The sequence below is a fragment of the Microcebus murinus genome, chromosome 9, assembly GCF_040939455.1.
Source record: "Microcebus murinus isolate Inina chromosome 9, M.murinus_Inina_mat1.0, whole genome shotgun sequence".
In the NCBI taxonomy this organism is placed as follows: Eukaryota; Metazoa; Chordata; class Mammalia; order Primates; family Cheirogaleidae; genus Microcebus; species Microcebus murinus.
Genome location: NC_134112.1, coordinates 10,959,821 through 10,977,971, shown reverse-complemented (window position 1 = coordinate 10,977,971; position 18,151 = coordinate 10,959,821). Strand labels below are relative to the sequence as shown.

The window sequence follows — 18,151 nt, the reverse complement described above, 5'->3', positions numbered from 1 at the left end:
CACTGCTGAAGTATATGAGAGGGGGGACAGTCCCTGGAGTCTCCTCGGTCAGGGAACGGGGGACTCAGGTGTGAAACCAGTCGTCCACATGGATGTAGCTGCCCCACAGTCTGCACAGAGGACTAGAAACGGAAAGGAAGATTTAAGCCAAGTGCCAGAGATTTTGATAAATGCAATTAGCTAGAAGTTGAGAGGGTTAGAAGGAGGTTTTTAAACCACAGCCCACAGAAAGAAATACCCATTGCATCATAATCCAGGACACACATATGTGCTCATTTGCATGTATGTGTGTGTGTCTCTGAAACACAAGTTGTTCAGAATAACATATTGCCCTTATTACCTGCACTACAATTTGTTCTCATTCTATCCTATTTCACTGAAATGAAATGCCAGGCAAAACCCATAGTTTCCAAAAATTATCTAAATGGCATGAGATTCAAAGGAACATAAATTTCTGATCAAGGATTGCAAAGCCACGATCTGGAATGGACAGCGGAGTGAGAAGAACGCTCATCCAGGTGGCAGCACGTGGAGCCGTGGGTGGTCCCCACCCCTGAGGGCTGCAGAAGGGAGCAAGGATGGGGCCACATCTGGAAAGAGCTTACGGCGGTGGGAGAGCTTCCTTACTTTGAACAAGGGCTCAAGGGGGACAGAGGAAGGGTTTGGAAGGAAAATGAAGCATGGAGAACAGGTCGGAGTAGATGTAGCCCAGGGCAGTGTGGAGGTAGAATAAAGGAGAGGAGGAAACCATAGCAGTTCACCTCTGGGGCGGGGACCAAGGATATCAGAGCTATGGGTCATGGGCAACTCACTGGCCTAAAAGTTGCAAACAAAATTGTGATATGCACATGTTTCACTGCAGATGTGAACGGAGCCCAGGCCCAGGGTGGATGGAGTTGGAGGCCTTGTTTAGGAGGCAGTCGGCTTACTCTCTAGCCATGATTTTCAAGGTTGGGGTGGGGAAGGAAGGGGACATTTGGCAATGTCTAGAGACATTTTTGGTTGTGGGGAAGCGGTGCTACTGGTATCTAGTGGGTAGAGGCCCAGGATGCTGCTAAACATCTTACAATGCACAGGGCAGCATCACCAAGCATTATCGAGTTCAAAATGCCAACAGTGCGAAGGTGAGAACCCCTGCTTTGTAGCGGATAAGGACCTACAGAGAAGGTTCCTGGGAACCTTCAGGGAACTTGGGAGAAAAAATGGCAGCCACTGAGAAACCAAAGAGAAGCCAAGGGAGGGAAATGTCCAAGAGGAAGAGCTGTCAAATGCTTTCAGGAGCTCTTGCAGCTGGGGGTAGAGCATGGGCTTCCGGGTTTGGGGATCAAGAGGTTATTGACAAAGTTGAAAAAGAGTAGATTTGGCAGGGAAGGGAGCAAGGCCCATCTGAAGAGAACGAGTCTGTAGCTAGGCAGTGGAAGAAGACCAGCATGAAGGGAAGACATGTCTTACGTAACTGGCTTCACAACTGACTGCCTCTTGATTGTTTTGTACCGACCTTAACAAGAGCTGTAGTGGAGAGGAGTGACTATTTTCTCTGGCAGTGTATTGGCTAACATTTTATTCAATAACTTGAAAAAAACGGAGATCAACTGTGTAGGTGACACAATTAGAAGAGTACACAATACAGTGATTGGCACAATCCAAATCCAAAATTACCTTCAAATGGTCGAATGCTAGATTGACACCAACAGGGTGGAATTTGGCATGGTTGAAAAGATTCCCATGGAGTTTCAAAACATCCATTGCACGAGTACGAGATGAGAGTGACTCATTTGCCAGTAGGTCACATGGAAACGGCCAGAGACTTAAGTCGCCACTTAAGTATGACATGGTTCCTAAAATCATTATTGCAATCATGGTTGCATCAGTAAGAGAATCTCATTGTGTAAATGGTGAGTCACAGGTTACATAAGGCAGCTGGTGTGTTCTAGCGTTGATCCTCCCAACAACCCTCTGAGGTGAACACGGCATGTATTATTATCCCCATTTTACAGGTGAGAAAACTGAGGCTCAGAAAGATTAATTGATTTTCCCAGGGTCATAAAGCTGGTAAGTGGCTAGACTGAGATCAGAGCAGAATCTTCCAGGCCCTGTTTTGAGCTTGCTGTGCCGCCCCACACCACCTGGTAGTGCTGGGTTTGGTGCCCAGGGAATGAGGTGAGCAAGTGCTCTGTGCTGTGAGAACCACACCTGGAGGTTGGCGGACACTTAGGAATGCCGATCAAGTCACGATTCGACTGTGTTCGTTCACTCCAATGACAAACTAGAAATTACCTAAGGGAGTCAACCACGGCTATAGACAAATACAATAGGAGCAACTAGTAAAGAAACTGTAGGCATTCAGACTAGGTGCTGTTTGATAATTCTTTCTGGTTATGCCCAGAAATTATCTTTTACAGAATTAATTTGGTTCCAACTAATTTGTAAATGTGAGATTTTCTTTCTGTGATATTTCCACTCATGAGTGCCAGTTAAAATGACCAGAGGAAGAAAACCAAGATGATGCCTGCCCTTATCTTGCTCCTGGCTGATTCAGCTTGTTCCGAAAGCACACTTGGGATTTTTCTGCCCCACTTAACTTGATTAGCCACCGCCCAGCCTATGTTCTAGTTTCAATCTTTTAAACATAGAGAGGAGTCATTCTAATCATCGTTGTACTCAATTTATTGAATTCCCTTTCACTCAAACCAACACTCGTGTTTAGGTAGAATGTTTCAATTATTTGCTTTTGAAGTAAATATAGGCCTCTTTGAATCTTAGATAATAATATAAGAACTCTGCTAATCTCTGTCTAATTTTATGTTTCTTCCCAGTTAGGTCTTTAAGGTCTAAGACCAGACACCCTGCTGTCCTGTGCCCACCTTGGAGCTTGAGAGGGGAGTGGCGGGGAGGAGGTGGGGTCAGGGATGGGTCCCCAAGGACGATGAGAGGGCTGTTGCCAGACAAAGACACCAGCAGCCTCCCAAGATTCTCCCTGCACAGGAAAGTCCACCTTCCCTCTCCCCTCTTCCATCCTCCTCATCCCAAAGTAATTCCCCCCATAACCTGAGTGCTGCATCAGCCAAGGCAGTGATCTGGACTCTGATTTATAGAATTCAAAACAAGGGTATAAATAACACGCAAGTCCCGTAGGGGTATTTTAAGTAAAATAAGAGTTTAATTATCCCAAATAAAATGCTACTGAAGGGAGTTTAGTTTTGTTTCTTTGTGCGTTTGTTTTGTGACTTGATTTGCGAGCATCCTTTTCTATGCTGGTTGGTGTCTCAAAACACCGTTTCAACACACCACTCCTTCCAGGAAGGAAAAGGCATGAAATGAACTTGCATCCACCTTCCTCCCTACTTGGGTACAGGACTCAGCATCAACAAAAGTTTCCATAAAAACAAAGAACTGGCAGGGAGCAGCTCATCAGGGGATCTGGGGCTCCCTAGGAGGGAGTCTGTGTGCCAGCCGCCTTGTGCTCCCTGCGGGAGGCCCACCCAGGCGGGGCGGGCGTGAGCAGCGTGGCAGGGAAGGCGTCCCTGGTGTAAGGCAGATGCTGGCAAGCGTGGGTCTGCAGGAGGAAGCACATAACAAGTAGGGCAGAACCCAGGGCAGTGGCTCGAGGACGACACTCCAGGCTCTAGGGAGGCCTGTCTCAAGGGCAGCTTTTCCTGGAAATGCAGCCCTTCAGCTTTAGCTATGCGTGTTCTGCTGGGGTAGGGGAGTCAGACTTGTCTCCGGGGCACATCTGACTTGAATGGAGAACTGGGTCTCAGAATTCCAGGGCATCTGGGCTCCTCTAAACAGACACGCATGGTTCACGGAGGCTGAGAAATCAGAGCCAGACAAGAAGACTTAGGAATATAATCCTTTAACTCTAATTATATTCTGCCTCCTTTGCTAAAACCACACCAAAGTTCATATCTCAAGTACAAAATCAGGCTGATACCATAGCCTTTATCATCAGTTTGCTAGTGTAGTTCTAGGGTGGTGCAGTTTTGCTTTCAAAGGCAAACCACCCATTTCTAGTCATTCCATTCTTCCCGCTGGTCTACTCATTCTGAAAGACTATGGCTCTTCATTTGCAATGTTTCATAGGGGTCGTAAGTCATGGTGCTGCTCCCTTTTGATTCCTCTTGGATTCCCAACTTCACACTAACTCGCAGATATGTCCAGAACCAGCTGCCTCGCTGAAGCTAACGCTCTTACCAACCTCTTCTCCCCCACGCAGGGCGCACACATGCTTCAACCGGCTGGACCTTCCGCCGTACCCCTCCTACTCCATGTTGTATGAAAAGCTGTTGACAGCAGTAGAAGAGACCAGCACCTTTGGACTTGAGTGAGGACATGGGACCTCGCTTGGCATTTTCCTGGCCAGTGACATCACCCTTCCTGGGATGATCCACCCTTCCCTTTCCCTTCATCAACTCTCCTTTGATTTTGGTATTCCATGATTTTTATTTTCAAACCAAATCAGGATTGACAAAAGCTGTGCATGAAGAACTGCCTTCTTCTAAGATCTAACCTTCAGGCTTCTCTCCTCTGTTTTCAATGAACTGCTAGCCTGTATGCAATATTAAAAAAAAAAACAACAGCTGTCTAAAGGTCTGTGTATATCTCCACATACCTCCATTATTAACAATGAAATATGAATGCAAGTTACGCTACACTTGACCAAATGGTAATAAATGTTTACTTCCATTTCTATCATTTAAGGGGAAATTTGAGCATTAAGCATTCCAAGCTTTTATATGCCCATGTCTTCTGAGCAGAGCCACCATTTTTTATAATTTCCAACAACCAAATCCAGAGCTGATCAAGTCTTTGTTTTCCTCCCTCTCCACTTTTCCCTGTGCATACTCTCCATCCAAAGGACAGCAGTGGCAAAACTGGAATTTTTATACATTCAACTCATGAATCACATGTGGCATCAGTCCCCTCACCTGGAACTAGCCTAGACATATGGTGCAAATATGACACTTCCAACAATTAACAGCTGCAAGAAAAACACCTGCTGCTGAGGCACCGCAGTACATCCCAATGGTTGTGGGTGTGTGGGCTCAACCTGAGTTCAGAGAAGTCTAGAAGGGGAGCACCCCTAGTGATACGCACCACACAAGAAGCACAAACTTGTGTGCATGTCCGAGAAGGAAATCTTCTTGACTAATGTAGCGTGAAGGATGAGGCTTCAACCCCCACTGCGTGTATAGAATGTGGTGACGGAAACAGGAGAAAGGGAAGAAGGACATATTACATTGGTTTGAATACCTGAGTTCTGTACTGTTTTGTTTTGTTTTGTCTAGCAACAGTTCTGCTTCACAAAGGAAAAAAAAAATGTATAGATGATCTCACAACTTCTGTTAAAGCCAGGTATTACTTGGTTTGAAGACAAACCTCTTTTTTTGTTTGAATGTTGATATTGGTTTTTTTGTGCTTTTTTCTTTTCTGGATCATGGTGTTCAAGTTCCTTCACAGTGAGTGTCCACAAGGTCCACACTAAATAAGAAGCTGCAGAGAGTGATGGTGCTTGTTAGGGGCCAAGGGCAATATGGTACTTCTTCATTTGTAGCAATCCTCGGGGGTAGGAACATGACACCCCAAAGGCACGCTGATTTGTGTCAAAATAAATATCCAGTTTCTTTTAGCATTCAGTAAAAACATATCTCAGAAAACAGTGTTGTCAGAAAAACAGTTGCAGGCTCCAAAGACAGCCTAACCTCTTGATTACATTTGAAATAAACCCAATCACAATGGCCATTTGCTATTTTTCTAACCTTGTTATCCATGGTGTCTGAAATATGTCATAAATGAAAGTGTTTTTCTTCACTGGGAAAAGAAGACCTAAAGATACCCCACTATTTAAATGTCACATTGCTGTTTTTAACATATTAAAACACTGGGGAGGTTGGTCCGAGTGCAGTGGTGTTTACAACTAATTGATCATAACCAGTTATAAATTCCTTTGTTCCTTCTCCACTCCTACAGCTTCACTTGACCAGCCTTTAAAAAAAAAAAAAAACAAAAAACAGGGAAATGTGAGAAAAGTAAGACAAAGTGAATTTCCTATGAAGCCATGCCTTGTGGCTCATTATACCAGTTTGTGTCTGGACCGTGCATTATTTGTGTTCCCTGCACTCAAAAACAAAACATTATTCTAGCAGGAATTATTGACAATGCCAGCACCCCTTGCTGCTGTGTATCTGTTGTCGATCAGGGATTTTGTGTTCTAGAAATTTAGCCTTATAGTGTTGTCCAAAAGGAATATTTACCACGATGGGATGAAATGTGTAAGTTATATAGAATTTGAGGACTATGTAAAATTCAGTACGCATTTCAGTATCTGAAAAGTAATAGATTCCAAGGCGGCTATTATTTATTTATGACATCAGAACATAAGGATTATGCAACTCATTGTACCATACCCTTATTCTAACTCTTTGGACAGTATCTCTTATGTAGGGGCATCTTTCATCTATAGAATTTGGTGAGTATTACATACGTAATACTCATTAATTTAAGCATTCAACTCTTTTTAGTACTTATTCAGCAGACATTGGAAAGGGAGAAAGCTATTCCCGAGATGGAGCCTGCACCTGAGAGCTTTACAGTTTACATAAATATCTAATTAATCTATTAATCAGATTAATTAATACCTACCCATATACAGAAGGAATGTGGTATCTCAGAAATTATATATAGATAGGCAACTTTGGCATAAATGATTTTTCAACTAGCTTTTCCTTATTCCCCCACCACTACGGATGCCATGGCTCTAGATGCATCTCACAAAGATAAAACAGTATTTCATAAAAGTGCAAAATTGGCTGGGCATGGTGGCTCACGCCTGTAATCCTAGCACTCTGGGAGGCCGAGGTGGGCGGATTGCTCGAGGTCAGGAGTTCGAAACCAGCCTGAGCAAGAGCGAGACCCCATCTCTACTATAAATAGAAAGAAATTAATTGGCCAACTAATATATATATATACAAAAAAAAAAAATTAGCCGGGCATGGTGGCGCATGCCTGTAGTCCCAGCTACTTGGGAGGCTGAGGCAGCAGGATTGCTTGAGCCCAGGAGATTGAGGTTGCTGTGAGCTAGGCTGACGCCATGGCACTCACTCTAGCCAGGGCAACAAAGCGAGACTCTGTCTCCAAAAAAAAAAAAAAAAAAAGTGCAAAATTCCATAAAGAAATACTGACATCAATGTCATCTGAAAGAATGTAAAGCTTGCTCAACGGCACCAGTATGCGATTGCAGCCTTGCAGAGAGTCCTCACAGAGGAAAACAGAAGAGGAGCTCAGAAACAAGTTATGGAAAGATCCTTTCTACCTCATATATGAGGGTGATTTTAAATAATATATAATTTTTAATTTTATATGCATATATAAATGCATATAAAATAGAACTAAATTATGCCATTAATTTCACCGGGTAGAGGTATAAAACTCCCCAAATCATGTAATTCAATTGATAAGGCAGATCTATTTGTTACCACCCATAATTTTTTTTAATTTAAACCATGAGCTTTTTCCATGGAGGCAAATTGCAAAATTAATCACTTTATAAGCCACAGCCTCCGCAAAACAAGATCTTTTAGGTCTAGTTTTCGTAAGAGTATAAATACCCTTAATCAGGAGACAGACAAGAACAATACATAAGAGACATTTCTATTACAATGTTGAAAAATGCTTTTAAAATTCTATAAGGTATCATCATAATTTCATGGCTATTGCAAATGTTTTATTCTATGATATGAAGATGATAATCGTGAAAAAAGAAATTGACTCTGCAGGGTCAGAAGAGGTATTCCAAATCTGCAAATTTCTTTGTCACTTTCTATGTCTATAAACTGGTGGAGGTCGTGGAAATGCTGGGAGGGTGGTGAGAAAATGAGGAAAAAGAGATATGTGATTTGTGGGGCAGGCTTTAAATATGCAGCATCCAAATCTTTTTTTTCTTTCAATATTAACATATCACCAAATGTCCTTTAACAGTAAGTGTGTTTGTATGACAAGCCAATGAGCTGAGTTTTCCAGGACAGTTCTAATGTTACATCAATCGCCTGTCAGTCCATGTGTCAAGCCATGTGTTCAAAATTTGGGTTCAGAAAATTTCTCTATTGCCACAAATGTTTTCCCAGTCAAGATGAAACACTTTCAAATGAAAGTAGTTAGAACTTTACATAACAAATGTGGTGCTTTTATTATTATTATTATTATTATGTACTTCAGTGTTCATTATTAAAATTACTGCAATACTATATCATAAAAATCTGGGATGGATGTTCCAGCCATCATAAGGTTCAAAAGAGAAAGTGTTATTTTCCTGTTAGTGACATGTAGTCCCTTTGTTATAGTAGAAAAAAAGGTGCCTAGAGGTAGTATATAGAGTAAATATTGTTCCATTAGCCTACTTCCTGCAGCTTCCAATTTATCTAAGGATATGTCTATAACAATTTTGTTTAAAAGTCTTTGTTCTAGTCAATAGCAGAAGCAGTCCACGTTATTGGGCTGATTTTGCTCACACCAACAAGATAAATGTCACGTGATACTCAGGCCTCGCTTTCTCTTCCATCACACCACCTTCAAGGAATGTCAATAAACTCACTTTGGTATGGCATTGTGTATGCTCCTTATTACAAACGTAAGTTTTTGGTAACACGTAACAATCTGTATTCCACCTTGTGCTCTCACTGGATGTAAGCAATAAAACAACACAGACGGTGACCAGCTGCTATGATAAACAATCCCCAGGAAAAAAAGCATTTATCAGAAAAGCATCGTATGTGCTCACCAATCCATGAATAAAGGAACAGCTTTTGTAACCTGTGTTTTGTGTACGCCTGTTAGAACGATACACAAACCACATGGGCCTCTCTGTGTCAGTTTCTGCTACGTAGAACCAAGTGCACACGGGCTCCTGGGAATCCCTGCCGATGGACATGCTTCTACAAAGGCTTCAGGCCACAGCCTAACACCCAGCGTGACCCTGGGACAAAGGTTACCAGTAGGCAAACAAAAGTGTCCTATAGTATGATATGTCCTATGGCACAGACCACCAGCTCCCAGGATCAAAATGTCATTACCTCTTTCCAAGCCACTAAAAGACAAATCATGTGGCTCTCACTGGGTGGGAAGCAGATTTATTGTTTGAGGAGAAAATATTTTATGATTAGAAAAAAAGTGTGGGTAGAATCGAGAGGGGAGACACCCAGGGGACTGATCTGGAGACATCTCAATACTGCGTTCTTATACAACGCTGGGTTTAGTTTAGATTTATACTAACAGAAAATAGTTTTTTTCTCTTCACGTTAAGGGAAAAATTAGCCTGGATCATAATTTATAGTGAGGCATAGGTTATATTATTTTGTTTTCATCTTATCACTATTCTGAAATCAAGATTAGCCTTCAGCTCTCCTGATTTCTCTGGCCGGACTTTTCCGACATCCTGTGCAGATGACTCATTAATTATATACTGTGAGGAGAAAAGTGACACACACACAGCTTATATTCAAGACGAGGCTTACATATGTTTGAAGAGGATAGTTCTCTAACAGAATAAGTGAGGGGAGCTGTGGAAGATCAGGAAGCCTGCATCAGCGCTGCAGGAAGCATCCCATCTATAGCTAGAAATAGATATTTTTCCCCAGCTGGTCTATCTTGGAGATGGAGACTCTGACACGAGGAGAATTGACTTGCTCAAGGCCACTGGGTTTTATCTTGGGGGTTAATGATATGCCCTGTTGCAAAATATCCCCTTGCACCCTGGCTCCTGGACCTGGCATAACCATTAGGAAATTTGCCAGGAGGGTGAGGTTTGCAGAAGAGACGGAAGCTGGGAGTGCACTGGACGCCAGAAGGCCACAGCCAGTGCGCAGTCGCCAAGGAAGGACACGGCCTACTTGTTCTCATAGCCCCTCTGAGCACATTTGCTAGGGCTCTCGTGTGACAGCGAGCCTTAAGCAAGGTTAGCAATTAGAGCTCAGGTGTCCGGGATCCGTTCCTCCTGAGGGCTGTGAGAAGGCATCTGTTCCATCCCTCTCTCCTAGCATCCAGTGGCTTGCTTGAAGTCTTTGGCATTCCTTGGTTTGTAGATCTCTGCCTTCATCTTCGTATGATCTTTTCTGTGCGCACGCGTGTGTGTGTGTGTGTGTGTGTGTGTGTGTGTGTGTGTGTGTGTCCCCGTGTCCAAATTTCTCCATTTCATAAGGACGTCAGTCATATTGGATTAGGGCCAACCCTAATGGCCTCATTTTAACCTGATGAGTTCTGTAAAGGCCTAACTCCAAATAAGAAAATAAGGTCACATTGGAGGTTCTGGGTGGAGTTAGGACTCCCATGTATCTTCTTTGGGGGGGACACAAGTCAATCCATAACAGCCTCCTTCCTGCTACCTTAAGAGCTCTCAACAGTAATAGTAATAATAATAAACACTTCATGCTTTCTATGTATGACCCTATTAAATAGCTACTTGTGTATGCCCACTTTAATCTGGAAAAAGAGAAAACAACAGCAAAACATAGAGAAGTGAATCAACTTGCCCAAAGTCACATGCTTAGTAGATGGTACAGCCAACATTTGAGTTCATTAGCAGCACCTCATTCAACTGAGTGTTTATTGAATATGTGTCCCCTGTTGGCTCTGGACTAGGCACAGGAGCCCCTGGCAGTCCTTACCCTCAGGGAGTTCACAGTCTAATGGGGTAATGATGCTTTCTTCTCTTCCAGTTGAGATTTGGTCTCCGTTTTCAATATGAGTTGCCTCCTGCTAAAAAATTAGCAGGGCATGGTGGTGCATGCCTGTAGTCCCACTTACTCAGGAGGCTGAGGCAGAAGGATTGCTTGAGCCCAGGAGTTTGAGGTTGCTGTGAGCTAGGCTGATGCCATGGCACTCTAGCCCAGGCAACAGAGTGAGACTCTGTCTCAAAAAAAAAAAAAAGAATGTATTCAATGAGTGTTTATTGAGCATCTACTCTGTGCTAAGTACTGTTCTAGGAACTGGGGTTGCATCAGTAAACAAAAGAATAAATAAGTAAATAATATAGTATGTTGAAAGGTGATAAGTTCTATGGAGAAAAAAACAGAGAAAGAAGATAAAGAGTATTGAGATTAAAGGGGTTACAAATATAAAAAAAATTTTTAGGGAAGGTGCCAGTGAAAGATGATGTTTGGACAAAATCCTAAAAAAGATGAGGAAGTGAACCTGAAGACTATCTGGGGGGAAAGTGCTCCAGTCAAAGGCAACAGCAAATGCAAATGCCCGTGAAATGTAGTGTTTCTGATTGGTCAAGTATGCCGTGGCTTGTAGATTTCGTGTACTTTTTCCAAAAGGGCAAGCAGGAGAGGGAAGGCAATACCCCCCCAGTTCTCAGGTGGATGCTTATCCGACTCTGCGAGTCAGGCTGTGCCCATCCACCTGCCCATCCACCAGGTGTAGCCCGGGGTTGGTGCCCCAGTGTCAAACAAACAGTGTGGAGCGGAGGAAAGCACACACACACACTGTTCCCTGGCAAACACGAGGTCTAATTTACTCACTGAAGGACAAATAATTCTACAACCCATGAAAAATAATCACAGAGCAAGGAAAAAATTCAGCACCCTGAAAATTGAAGGAATTTATCCCTGAAAAACCGTTGACTACAGGCAACAACTGAAATCCTTTAAAAATTTCTAACTGGCCTACTGAATAGGTAGCAAAAAGATATGACCCCTAAGAAACAGAAGAAAGACACAGAGAAAGAAAGCTGAACTGACTGAAAAATAAATCAAAATGAAAAACAAGCAAACAGTAGCAGAGCTCTGATCATGATGTAGAACTGAGCCAACCTAAGAACCACCACCACCCTCATGCTTGAAGTGTATAAAAAGGATAAAGGATTTTTGTTTTTAAGGTAATAATACATAGTGAAGCTAAGAAAACTGGAAATAAAAAGGCACCAACAGCCAAGTGGTAAGAGTTGGTCAAAGACATTGAGCACACGGGTTTTCACTCTTGTGTCAGGACTTGAGCCTTGAGGACTTCAGTCTTCCTGCGTAGCAAGGAACTAGACAAGAACTCTTGGCATTGAACCTGAAATTGGGAAGGTGCTGACCTCTCATGAGTAGGTTATAACGATCTCCCCTGCTGGTGTGGAGTCATGGTGGGCAGCAAGTCACTTGCTGGGGGAAGCGGCATGAACCACAGATCCCGAACCTGGACTCATGGCTTGTGACGCTGCGGAACACAAATCCCATTATCCAAATGCCTCCAAAGCCCCAAGCTCCATTGAGAAATTAAACCAAAAATTTGTCTCCCAACCAAAAAATTCTGTAGAATCAGGGCAAAGGCCATTCAGAAACTACCTCACAGAAATTCTTTCCCAACTCAGGCCCCATTTAGAACCCTTCAAATGACCATTACAATTACATAGGAGCTCACCAACAAAAAATTATATTAATAAAATACCTGAGGAACTTCATAGCCAGGAAAGAGAATCCACAGATAGAATGAACAGGAGGAACTTGAAAGAGTACCACAATCTGAAAAGCCACAATATTAGTACTTTGAAATGCTCAAATAGATAAGGAAGGGACAGAATATATTACTATAAATCAGGGACAGAAGATTATAAACCATGACACAGCACGTTCGAAAAGAAGAGTACTATTTCTTTCCACCTTTTTTTGTTAGAACAAGCCAGCTGAAACCTGTAAGTATTTAACTTGAATGAAAATGTGTAGCAGCCCTCTTTTTTTATGAGGTACATGTTCAGTTAGGGTTTTGGTCAGGACAGTAGAGCTACTCTGAGGGATATGGAGAAAGGATTTATTGTAGGGATAAACCTTACACAGGTGTGGAAGCTGGTGAGTGAACGTGGAAGGTTTTGCATCTGACAGTTGGCCTGAATCCGGAATAGAAGCCAAATATAAAAGCAGAGAGAACTAGGGCAAGTGAATCTCACAAGGATAAACTAAAACCCACGAGAACAAACTAGAAGCCACTCGGTTTCTCATTGCTGGCAACCTCAAAATGTGAGTGACCTGCCAAAAAAGTTGTCTCTCTTCATCACGAAGCTGCAACACATAACTGACCCAGGACTCAGAAACTGCATGAAGAGACCCTTCTCCAAAACTCCTCATCTAGTCCGCCAGCGATTTCGCTCGGCTCTACCTTGAAAGAATTTCCATTGCTAATTCCACTGCCACTTCCCTAACCCAAGCCACAACACTTTCTCACCTATATTATTGTCCTGGTCTCCTGTCTGGCCTTCCTACATCCCATTTTGCCACCCTTAGTCTATTCTGCAGACTATAGCCCAACTAACGTGTCAAACGTTATAACGCGTTAAATCATGTAACTTTCCCGTTCAAACCCTCCAATAGTTTCCCATCAGCTCATAAACCCCTACATGATCTGCCCCTGGCTCCCTCTCTTTCTCTCTTACCTCTTTCTCCCAGCCACACGCCCCAACCACATTTTCACCCAAGAGCCTTTCCCTCCCCATTTCTGCTGCCTGACTTCTCTTCTCCGGGCACGCATATGGCTCTCTCGCTCACTTCCTTCCCTGTACATCACCTTCTCAGAGAGTTTTTCCTGCCCAATATATCGAAAGTACCGCCTCCAGTCCCTCCCTATCTCCCTTTCTGGCTTCATGTTTTTTTCATACTACTTATCTCCACCTATCTCTTTGTTTATTGTGAGTCTCCTCTGTAAGAATGTAAACTCCAAGAAAGTGGAGGTATTGTTTTATTTACCACTATAGTGCCAAGGCCTAGAACAGTTCTGGTTCACAGTATAATAGATATGGGATATTTCTTGAATAAATACTTGAATTAATTTTATACAGAGTATAAAAAATAAATGAGAAGCTAATTCATTTTATGAAGCCAGTATAACTATAATATCAAAACTGGAGAAGGAGGCATAAGAAAACTATAGGTCAAACTCACTTTTTAAAAAAAATGATGTCAAATTAACCTAATTCAATGCAATCCCATCCAAAATCCAAGTTAGATTTTTGTAGAAATTAACAAGCTGATTGTAAAATTTAGATGGAAATTCAAAGGACCTAGAAAAGCCATAAAAATCTTGAAAAAGAACAACAAATTTAGAAGACTGAATGTACTCGACTTCAAGATTTGCTATGAAGGCACAATTATCAAGACAGTGAAAAGATAAATAAACAAGTAAAACAGTCTAAAACAGCACTTTCCAACAGAATTTTCTGAGATGATGAAAATGTTCTATACATACACTTTCTAGTATGATAGTCATTAGTCATGTATAGCTATTGGGCATTTGAAATGTGGCTACTGTGACTGAAGAACTGAATTTTTAATTTAATTTTAATGAACTTAAATCTAATTTAAATAGTCACATGTAGCTAGCGGCTACCATATTGGACAATGTAGGAATAGAATCCAGAAGCAGATCTACACATATTTAGAGAAACAATTTACAATAAAGATGTCAGAGCATTTTCTTATAAAAAGGAAAAACTCTTCAATGAACAGTGCTGAAAACTGGATTAGTTGTATTTTTTTTATAAAATGAACTCAACAGCTATCTTACACCATACATTAAAATTAATTTGAGATGGATCATAGATCTAGAAGCTAAAAGTACAAAGGATAGAGGATAACACGAGAATATCTTCATAATCATGGGGTAGACAAAGATTCTTATGAATGTACACAGAAAGAACTACTATAAAAGTACAAATTGATAAATTAAACTTCATTAAAATTAAAATCTTATATTCATTCAAAGCCAGTTAAGAAAAATGAACACATAAGCCACAGACTGGGAGAAAATATTTATAACACATATATCTGCTAAAGATTTACATATAGAACATATAAATAACTCAGTAAAACCAAATTTAAAAGGAGTAAAAGTCTTGAACACGCATCTCATAAAAAGATACACAAATAGCTAATAAGCACATGAGAAAGTACTCAACAGTATTAGTCATCAGGGAACCACAAATTAAGACAATAATATGGGGCCATTATATACTCACTAGAATAGCTAAAATCTTAAAATCAGAGAATACTGAATATTGGCAAGGATCTGGAACAACTGAAGTCTCATACATTGCTGGAAGGAGTGTAAAATTTTATAATTACTTATGAAACCCTTTTGCAGAGTCTTAAGAATATAATTATACATCTATCCTATGACCTAGCAATTGTGCTTCTAGGTATTTCCCAAGAGAAAGGAAAACATGTCCATACAAAGCTTTGTACAAGAGGATTCACTTTATTCCTAATAGCTCAAAGCTGGAAACAGTCCAAGTATCCATCAACAGAATTGATAAATACAGTGTGATATATTCATATAACAGAATACAATTCAGCAATAAGAAGAAACTTCTGATATATACAACTGCATGGACGAATTTCACAAACATTATGCGGAGTAGAAGAAACCACTTACAAAAGAGCACATTTACAGTGACATTTATTTGAAGTTCTAGGACCGGCAAAACTAATCTATGGTGATAGAAATCAGAATAGGAATTGACTTAGGGGATAGAAGGGATTGACTGCAAAGAAGTACCAGGGACTTTTGGAGGTGATGGAATCTTCTTTCATCATAGGGTGTGGGTGGCTTCCATAGGTGTACACATTTTCAAAACTGATTCAGATCAGTAAATTTAAGTTATGCCTCAACTTTTCAAAATTTCTGTTTTATAGAAATTTTTAAACTATGGGAAAAACAAGGACTAAAAATATTATTATATTTTAATTAATTCAAAGAAATTCAAGCAATATATTAAAAGAATACAATATCTTGACAGAGTAGATTTTATCCAGGAATGCAAAGATGTTCATTATATATTTTGAGAGGAAAAAAATAATCATATCAACTTAATATACACTGCAGAAAAAACATCTTATAACATTCAATACCCACTCATGATGAATTTTTAAAATTTAGCAACTTAATAGAAAAGTATTTCCTAAGCTTAATAAGTTGTATCTCTCAAAACCTACACAACAGCAAAATTAGAAAATATTTTAAACTAAGTGATAATGAAAATATAACAATATAAAATATAACATAAAAACTTGTGGTATGTGGTGAAAGCCATTCATAGAAATATATAGCCTTAAATGTATAAATTAGAAAAGAAGACTAAAAATTAATGATCTAAGGATTCTCAAGAAAGAAAGAAAGAAAATAGCAAGTTAAACACAAAAAAAGTAGAAGGAAGGACATTATAGGAACAGCACACAACTCTATCTCAGAAAGATGTGTTTTCTTTAGTGCAGGCACTCTCTAAGTTTGTTGTGCATCAGAATCATCTGCAGGGCTGGTTAAACTACAAATTGTTGGGCCCATATCTACAGTTTCTGATCCATGTAAACCTCTTGTGGAGGAACTTACTTTTGTATATGGCAAGTCTGATACGCTAATGTGACATGTAAGCAGAGATGCCAAGTGCCTAGTTTAAACATCGGAGCCTGAAGTTCGGGGAATGATTGGAAGCTGGAGATATAAGTTCTGTAGTCATAAGCATACGGATGGATGGTAACTAAGGCTGTAAGACTGGATGAGAGCACCTTGAAAGCAAACATAGAGAAGACTACAGACAGGATAACGTTGCCTATTTCATAAGGCTGGCGCGCGGGTTAAAAATATTTATTACAATGCCTGCCTCCACATCCCTCGGCCATTGTACAGAGGAGCCAGGGGAGCTCCCCAGCCTAATGCGTCGTGCAGCGGCTGAGATCAGGGTCCCATCACCCCCACACACACACACCTGCTCAAGAGAAAGCGATAGTGAAGTTCCTGCTCGCAGCTCTTATCCCTTTCATTAACCTCGGGTCAGCTTTCGGAACTCGCAGATGCTCAACAGGTGCGCACCTGGCTACTGCAGTCTGCCCTAGTGCCCAAACGGTGGTGCTATGCTCGCCTCCAGGCCGCCCGGGCCCCTCGGCTGCACCTTCTCCCACCGGGTGCAGAGAGGGCGCGCGCGAGGCACCCGGCGCTCAGGACCTGCCGGAGCTAGCGAGGGGGCGGAGCCAGGCGTGGGGCGGGGCCGGACGCGGGGCGGGGCCGGACGCGGGGCGGGGCCGGACGCGGGGCGGGGCCGGGCACAGAATGGGGCGGGGCCTGGCGCGGAATGGGGCGGGGCGGGGCCGACCGCCGAGAGCCTAGCGGCCGCAGTCTAAGCACAGCGCAGGGGAGCGAGGGTGTCTCAAGGCTCCTCGGACCCGCACGAGGCAGCCAGAGGCGGGCCCGTTACCGGCCGGCTTCTCGCACAGAGCCGGCGGCCGGGAAGGGAGCGCGCCCGAGCACCATGATCCCTCTGGAGAAGCCGGGCAACGGCGGCTCCTCCCCGGCCACCGCCGCTGGCTCGGGCCCGGCCGGCCGGGGTCCGAACACGCCGCGCCGGCCGCCGCCGCCCCAGGCCCGCGGGCTGCTGACGGAGATCCGCGCCGCCGTGCGCACCGAGCCCTTCCAGGACGGCTACAGCCTGTGCCCGGGCCGGGAGCTGGGCAGGTGAGGACCGGCGGGGTCCGGGCGCGGATAGGCGCTGGGCCGGTCGGCGTGGCTGGTGCCGATAACGGCGTCGTGACTGGGCACAGCATCGGGTGCTGGCGGCGATTAGGCAGCCGAGCGGCACCAGCGCCCCTCCGGTGCCGCGGCGAGTCCTTTTAACCAGATAGCCTGTGGGGGAAGTCGCCGCGGCGCATACGAGAGAGCAGGGGTTCGCGTCGTCGGCTTGCCGGGAGCCTCGCCGCCCTCCTCTGCCCGCGCGTCCCACGTCGGTGGTGGTGTAGACGGTGGTTAACGAGAGGAGTGTGCGAACCGCGCTCGCGGGTTTCCCTGTGGTAGCAAGGCTGAAAACCAGAAGTTTATGGAGTCAGCCGCGTTTGTGCCCTTAAACGCTTTTGGCTTTCTCGGGCTCCTTATGTGGCTTTAATAAAAAAAAAAAAAAGTAACATCAGAGTGACAGCTTCCTTTGCTCGGGTGCTGTGTTAACTTCTGTCAGCCTTCTGCTGCGGACTTGATCATTCTAGTTTTCCTGGTTGGTTTTATGCTGTTTTACTTTTAAAATATTTAGGTCCCCGTGGCTCAATTTTAGATTGGTTTCATTCATAGGCTCTTGGCCCTATTCTCACTCTTTTTACTCTGCTGTGAGCTGGCTCTTGCCTTCTCCCCACCCTACCCTTTTTCT

The 18,151-nt window shown here is 43.0% G+C and overlaps 2 protein-coding genes across 5 annotated transcripts in view; both read left to right on the top strand.

The window, feature by feature from the left end:
- The window catches only part of HECW1 (HECT, C2 and WW domain containing E3 ubiquitin protein ligase 1), a 405,077-nt gene extending 396,793 nt beyond the window's left edge, over positions 1-8,284 (top strand). For all 4 annotated transcript variants that reach the window (XM_020289912.2, XM_020289913.2, XM_076006287.1 and 1 more), the window contains one exon: positions 4,217-8,284. In XM_020289912.2, the coding sequence (XP_020145501.2) occupies positions 4,217-4,328 (112 nt within the window). In that variant the 3' untranslated portion in view covers positions 4,329-8,284. The remainder of the gene's footprint in view (positions 1-4,216) is intronic.
- An 8,812-nt stretch (positions 8,285-17,096) lies between these two features.
- Positions 17,097-18,151, top strand: part of STK17A (serine/threonine kinase 17a) — a 40,413-nt gene continuing 39,358 nt past the window's right edge. Inside the window, exon 1 of the mRNA XM_012741528.2 lies at positions 17,097-17,472. Within this exon, the coding sequence (XP_012596982.1) occupies positions 17,270-17,472 (203 nt within the window). The 5' untranslated portion in view covers positions 17,097-17,269. The remainder of the gene's footprint in view (positions 17,473-18,151) is intronic.